Source organism: Poecilia reticulata, linkage group LG10 (assembly GCF_000633615.1).
Source record: "Poecilia reticulata strain Guanapo linkage group LG10, Guppy_female_1.0+MT, whole genome shotgun sequence".
NCBI lineage: Eukaryota > Metazoa > Chordata > Actinopteri > Cyprinodontiformes > Poeciliidae > Poecilia > Poecilia reticulata.
In genome coordinates, this window is record NC_024340.1 from 15,500,802 (window position 1) to 15,508,510 (window position 7,709).

At 41.3% G+C, this 7,709-nt stretch overlaps 1 protein-coding gene across 1 annotated transcript; it reads left to right on the top strand.

Moving 5' to 3' along the window:
• The first annotated feature begins 467 nt into the window (after positions 1 to 467).
• On the top strand, positions 468 to 3,514 carry zic3 (zic family member 3 heterotaxy 1 (odd-paired homolog, Drosophila)). The gene is made up of 3 exons (XM_008420726.2): positions 468 to 1,759; positions 2,473 to 2,636; positions 3,098 to 3,514. The coding sequence occupies exons 1-3, from the start codon at positions 769 to 771 to the stop codon at positions 3,278 to 3,280; spliced, it is 1,338 nt and encodes a 445-aa protein (XP_008418948.1). The 5' UTR covers positions 468 to 768; the 3' UTR covers positions 3,281 to 3,514.
• Positions 3,515 to 7,709: the final 4,195 nt, after the last annotated feature.

Sequence of the window (7,709 nt, forward strand, 5' to 3'; positions counted from 1 at the left end):
ATAGATAGATAGATAGATAGATAGATAGATAGATAGATAGATAGATAGATAGATAGATAGATAGATAGATAGATAGATAGATAGATAGATAGATAGAATGCAAATTACTCTCCTTTATACGGTATTAGTGGGTAAAAGTTAGGAAAAGTTCCGTAATTGTATTTTTTTCTTTAATTCTGGGGAAGTTTCTGCGGCTCTTTCCATAGCACGTCTGCATTACATTGAGTGAGGCGCCTCACATTAACACATGTGGGATCGCCGGAGTGTTCCGTTATACCTGCAAAAATAATGCCCGAAATAACCAATCACACGCAACCAGTGAGACGACCTGCCATCTTCAATCCCAAACAGTGCCAATCACATGAAATCCAGCCAATTAACGCCACTCTCGGTGATCACGTGTCTGAAGGGTAGCTGAGCGCCGATTGGCCACCGTAGCACTGCCTCCTGAGTTCATTTATGTTCTGGGAGTGAGTGATTGACTTTATCAGTCCAAGGACATCATCAGCCTGGTAAGGGGGGGAAGTTTGATCCTCTTTCTCACGGATCGCAGTCAACGGGAGTTTTTTTTCCCTCCCAGCTCCTTTACATAGGATTTTTCCCCTCATTTTTTGGCTTTTTTTTATTTTTTTATTTCTAGGATCTTTTTTTTTTGCTCAACGTGGTAAATCTCAGCGCAGTGGTCTGAAGCCCACCGCGCTCCGCTCAAACTGGATTTTAATTTGATTTTCTGTTTCCCACCCGACTCCTGAGTTCGCTTCGAGCTTCATGACTATGCTTCTAGATAGCGGTCCGCAGTTCGCATCGTTAGGAGTGGGGGGCTTCGGGACGCCACGGCACCACGACATCGGGAACAGGGACCCGGGTCTGGGACTGAATCCCTTCTCTGACTCCCCCCACTCCGCGGCTTTCAAAATAAGCCCCGTGGCGCACGACATCGCATCCAGCCAGACATCAGCTTTCACTCCGCAGGCTACTGGATACGCGGCCGCTTTGGGACACTCGCACGGCGGGCAGGTGGGCTCGTATGGCGGGGGAGCGTTCAACTCGACGCGGGACTTTCTCTTCCGGAACCGGGGCGTCGGGGAGTCCCCAGCTCCGAGTGCCCAGCATGGGATCTTTGCAGCCTCGACGGGGAGTCTGCACGGGCCGCCCGGGATCCCCGACAACCCCGGACATTTGTTGTTCCCTGGACTTCACGACCAGGGAGTGAGCCACACTTCTCCGAGCGGACACGTTGTAAACAGCCAGATGCACCTCGGCTTACGCGGGGACATTTTCGGAAGACCAGACCCGTACCGGCCGGTGGCGAGCCCCCGGACGGACCCGTACGGTGCCCAGCTGCACAACTACAACCACCCGATCAACATGAACATGGGCATGAACGTGCCGACGCACCACGGTCCGGGGGCCTTCTTCAGATACATGCGGCAGCCGATCAAGCAAGAGCTGTCCTGCAAATGGATAGACGAGAACCAGATGAATAGACCCAAAAAGACGTGCGACAGGACGTTCAGTACCATGCACGAGATGGTCACGCATGTGTCCATGGAGCACGTCGGCGGCCCCGAGCAGAGCAACCACGTCTGCTTCTGGGAGGACTGCCCGAGGGAGGGCAAGTCCTTTAAGGCCAAGTACAAACTCGTCAACCACATCCGCGTGCACACGGGCGAGAAGCCGTTCCCGTGCCCGTTCCCTGGATGTGGGAAAATATTCGCCCGCTCGGAAAATCTGAAAATCCACAAAAGAACGCACACAGGTAAGAATAAGAGAGTTTTATTTCGCCTAAAAGATTCACGGGGTCATTCCCGGGTAGTAAATGTGTGTGTTCAGCCGTTACATAGCAGCAGCATGCTTTTGTTGTTTACCAAAACCATTTGCGAACTTTGCTCCACGCCTCACGCTCCCGAACAGCTACTGCATTTCTAAAATAATAATAATTACATAAATCGACTGCAAGCTCAAAAAAAAAAAAAAAAAAAACACAAACAACTCTTTTAGCAACTTTGTTGTGCTGCTAACTCTGCTCAATGCGCATGCATGGTTTGGAGACGGGAAGTTTGGTGTGATTCATTAAGATTCTGTGCTCGCTTGTCAGACTACCATGGCAGCAGACAACTAATCAATTTCTAGCTGTGTTTATAATTGTTGCTCAGCCGTTGCACGCTGCCCTGTTGATTCATTGTTGACTACAGTGGAGTTGAATGAAGGAGGGAGCAGGCCTCTTGAATAAATAAAGCCTGACAGAGCAGCAGAGTGTAGTAGTGGAGCTCGTATCCACGTCTCGCCGAATAAATGTAGGTTACCCTGTTATATAATAGTCTGCAGACCGTTACTCAGTCTCTGCTTCTTTTTTTGTTTCAGGTGGGTGTTACAATCGGGGGGGTTGAGATTTTTATCTCTCTCTCTTTTTTTTGTTTGTGTGTTGCAGTCGTGATTCACGGTGTGCTGTGGGTTTGTTTAATCCCGCAGGTGAGAAGCCGTTTAAGTGTGAATTTGACGGCTGCGACAGACGCTTCGCCAACAGCAGCGACAGGAAAAAGCACATGCATGTGCACACGTCAGACAAGCCATACATCTGCAAAGTGTGCGACAAGTCCTACACACACCCCAGCTCTCTCAGGAAACACATGAAGGTAATTAACGTCTTCATTACTCCTTAAACACATTAACACACACATACGCAGTCACACACACGCTCCACCACCACCACCCCCGTTCCTCTGCTGCAGAGACAACTTGAGGCATTGCTTAAGATCTTATTGCTGGAAAAGAAGAAGAAGAAAAAAAGAGTGTAAACAAATATGATGCCAACGAGTAAATACTTAGAACTAAGTTGTGCTCAACAGAGAAAATGTCTTCCCGTTATTCTAATTTATATTTCAAGTTTAAATTAATATGTTTACTGCAATATTTCAAAAATAGTCCAGCTTTGAACGTGGATATTATTAGTTGTTCCAGTCGCATTTATTTGTACGTATCTGTGTGTGAGGGGTGGGGGGGGGAGGGGTTGGGGAGAAGGGAGGAGGTTATATGTATGTAATTCCACAACAATTTCACTATCTTTCCTTGTGTTTATTTTTTATTTTTTCATTAGGTACACGAGTCTCAAGGTTCGGAATCTTCCCCGGCAGCGAGCTCCGGATATGAATCGGCCACTCCACCGGTGCTGGTCTCAGCCAGCACCGAGGACCCGACAAAAACACCGCCGTCAGCCGTGCAAAACACGCCTGGTCACAGCGAAGGACTGCCGCCCAACTTTAACGAGTGGTATGTTTGAAGTCGTGAGGAGTGGAGCCTCTCCCTGCAGTTTGGACCATGAGGATGAACGAGGAGTGACTTAAAATAAAAACAATTTTCTCTCTCACACACACTCTTGCGCACGCACGCACATACACACACACACACACTCACACATACAAACAAATGGGACTGGAACAACAACAACATGGAGATGAGAGCAAAAGCCAGCACCAAGCAGGCCACGTCCGTTCTCAGGATCACGAAAAAAAAAGACTTTATTCCGCAGTTTTAAAACAAATCATCCACGACTAAATAAACTTTGTGATTATAATTTTTTTTTTAATTTGGTTTTTCTTTTTAATCTTTTAGTTTACAGATTTCAGAAAGCTTGTTTTATTTTTTTTTTATTTTATGTATTTTCTCAAATTTTTATTTAAGTAAGAAAAAAAAAGTAATTAAAAAATGAAAGATTATTTCACGCTGTTTTATATGACGGTGACGTCGCCTCCTTCGATTGATTGTTGAAACTTCAAAAACAGTCTTAAGAAACGTGCCAAAGTCTTTGTCATGAACTTGAACGCAGATTTAAAAAAAAAAAAAAACCTGAAAATCCTAAATAAATATTATACTCGTGAATGTATTTTTTTCCTTGTTTGATGGGGTCGCATCTGTTGTCAACGTCCGTTTTCAGGTGGAGACATGTGGTATTAGGTTTACGATTGTTACCGTTGAATATAACGTTGCCTTTTGTTTATACCGTTGTAAATACATATCCATGATGCCATATTTATCGATTTGTAATTTAATTATGGGTATAAGTTCTGAAACTTAAATGATATTTATGGAAATGTTTTTCTAACAAGATCTGTACAGTTTTTGGTCATAACCAGCTTAACATTGAACAAATGATAAACTCTTCTTTAAGCTCCAACATCGCGATTGTATCCTTCTGTTTTCCTCTTCTTAACCAATAGGCCTACATGTGTCTTATTTGGACCGAATAGAAAAAAAAAACATCTATATGAATATTATGGATTTGTCTATATATATTGCAGATATTTCAGTCACTTTTATTTTCCTTATGAGACCATTGACATGTATTAAAAAAAAAAACATTGACTGTCTAGAACTGAGTTCAGTTGAGCTGAAAAGCTACAAAGCGGTTCTGTTTATATATTTGGTTCAGTTTAAACTTTTTTGTGGATTTTTCTTTTATAGGATCAGAAATAGATGTCAAATCTTAGAGGAGAAAATAAGATTTTTTTTTTAAAAAAAAGAATGAACCCATCAGCCTATTGCACTCCTATATATACAGGTCTTAGACGAGTTGTGCGCAGTTCATGATTATCCAAATCGAGTATTTTTCAGTATTCATTTCAATTTGAGGGGGTCAAGCACCCGAAAAAATACGCCTGTGTGGCGACCTTTATAGTTCCAGCAAATGTCTTTGTGCGAAGTAGCCTCTGTTTAAATGTCTGCATCGGCAACAATTGAACTGTCACGATACAGTATCTTCAAAAATAAAATAAGTTATGTTTTTTTTGTCTGTCAGCTTGCATTGTTTTAAATGTAACTCTTCTGTGAAACTAAATCGTGTTATTTGTTGTGGTGTTGCATATAGAGCAGTTTTGATTACACATTTTTGCTTGTTTTTTTTTTGTGTGTGAATAACTTGTCAAGATGACTTTTTTTCTTTTTGTTGTGTTTAACAAAAAAAAAAAAAAAGAAAAAATTAGTGGAAGGGAAATTGGAGGGAGAACACGTTCAGTGGCGACAAAAAGAGTTACAGCATTGCATTGTAACCTATTCTCAAGAATTAAATATTATGCATACACCAAGTATATTGTACTCTTACGAGAACAATTTTCAGACCACCAGCACTACTTTTAAAAAAATAAAATGTAAAAAAGTGAAACGGTACCTCTTGACAGTGATATATGAAATAACTTTATTTAAATAATTTAAGGAGTATATGTTTTATATGCTATTTTCTATACCTTAATTTAAAAAAGAAGTACATTTTCTTATTCCCGCCACCTTCCTGCCCCCATGTCCAGAGGTCAGAGGAAAATATCTGATGTATAAAAACACAGCTAGAATGTGATGTTGTAACACTTTCTGGGAGGGGGGAAAAAAATGGGTCACACTCCGAGTTATTCCTGAAGAGCAAAACTGTATCACTGATGAACTGTGTCACTGTGCCACATCGAGGCAAACTATGTTACAACAAGCAGGCCTATATGCGCTTAGAGCCTACCTAGAGTCAGACGTTTCCTTGTACTTTTTAGGCTACTGTATGTTGGTTGGTTTGTTCTGCCAACTATTTATGAACAAATGTGAACGGAAATTTTGATTGAAATTAAAAACAAACATTATGAAAAAAAGCGACTCTCGGACTGCCACCTTGATTATTATTATTATTATTATTAGCATCACGTTGTTTCTGCACGCTGCATTCTGTACAGCAGACACTGTGTGAAATGCTTTTTGCATTAGACTTGTGGGAGTCACTTGAACTTGACACTGATTAGGCGCCATCTTAGTATCTTGATTGTGTGTGTGTGTGTGTGTGGGTCTGTGTTTGTGCGTGTGTGCGAGGGCAAGAGACAGAGAGAGAGAAAGAGAGAGAGAGAGAGAGAGAGAGAGAGAGAGAGAGAGAGAGAGAGAGCGAGCGAAGAAGAGAGAGAGAGAGCGTGCGCGCGCATTATGTGTGGGAATATTTGGAAAGCAAGTTAGAGACCGACAGTTTTGGAGATTAGCAGTAAACTGTACAAAACATTTATCACGAGAAAAGTTTCTTCAGTGTTTTTTTTAATTAATACTTTTTTTTTTTTTTTACTTTCCAACTGATCCTTAGAGAATAATAACATTAATCACAGGCGCCGTGAGGAAGTTTTCTGAGGGATGGCCAGATGGGGGACCACTAATAATAATCTAGGGGTGGCACACCAAAGCAAAAAAAAAGCCAGAGCAGAATTTTACAATAAACTATTTCGGCACGTATGATTTTAAAATGCTGTGGCTCTCCCTTTATTTTACCTACATTTGCGATCCAGATATCACTTGACTGGAGTGACCGACACATCAGGAGTGACCGACACACGTTCAAAACAGCGTTTTAAGGCAAAAAGTGAAACATATTAAAATTAACATGTTACAATTCATCAAATGTCGTCCCTTTCTTAAATGCACATACACAAAACAACGGATGCGTGTAAAGCAGTCCGTCCAGGGAGAGCTTAGGAAATTCAACAAGGTGGCCATTGCCCGAGTGGAAGCGTTGGAGAGTCTCAGAACAAAATTATCACAACAAAATGTGCGTTTGTGTTTTCTCTTAGTGATGTTTAAAAAGTTGTAAAAATGATCATTGGTTTATCCTAACAGTTTTGAATGAGTGGCCGGATAGGAGAAAATAATAATGAAGGATTGGCACACCATTATATATATTTTTAGCTAGATTTCTTTGGTGAAGCATGAATTTTAAGTCCACTGAAAATATATAATAAAAAGTCATCCTAACAGTCTATGGTCAACATATGTACCATAAAGCTGAGATGTTAGAACATGCTATCTCTAGCACCGCCGCCTAATTTAGCATCCATGATTTCAAAAATAAAATAAATTGCAGCTAAATAAGACATATTTCTATTTTTTAAAAATGAACAGAAATGTGCACATGGAACTGCTAATTTGTAGGAATAAAAACAAATAAAAGAATTATTCTTGTCTATGTTGTTTTTTCCTTATAAGACAAATTCAAATAACACTATAGGCATTTTAAGTTATGGCTAAATGGGGACCAGTAATAACCTTGAGATAGGAGAACAAAACCAAAAGCTACAGCAGTACGATGTGGTGGAATTTAAAATGTACGTCTGACTGAAAAATCTCTGTTTATTTAAACAGCTAACAAACTGTTAGGTTTTCAAGCTCCTACACACACATGGCACCCAGCAGCCCCCCTTGGTGGAGCCCCTGATAATACTTCTGTGAAATAATCTTGACTTGCAGACCCGAAGAAGGGAAGTTGAGGACCCTGCGTGACCATGGCAGTGGAGTGGGGAACGTTGCCAAAAGTGGCTCCGCCACAACCGATTAATGAGGCACCACAACACGACAAACAAGCATCAGTGGGCGAAGTAATGAGGATTACAACAGGGTAACTTGAAATTTGAAGCGACTTAAAATAAAAGTTGATGCAAAACGCTGAAATTTCTATCAGTAGAAAATAATTATTTAGTCAGTGTTCTGCCTTGCTAAATCTGTGGAGCTTTGTTGCTGCTTTACATTAATGTACTTTTCGGTAGAGCATTAAAATCCTTTAACCGTGAACAGATTTATATGCTGTGACTCAAATTCTGTTTTTGATTCTTTTTTTGCGCAAGCGCTCTACCCCCTCGCTCTCCGTTTGATTTCATTTCTTTTCGCCCCTTCCTCCTCTTCCCCCCTCCTCTTTTCTTTTCCTT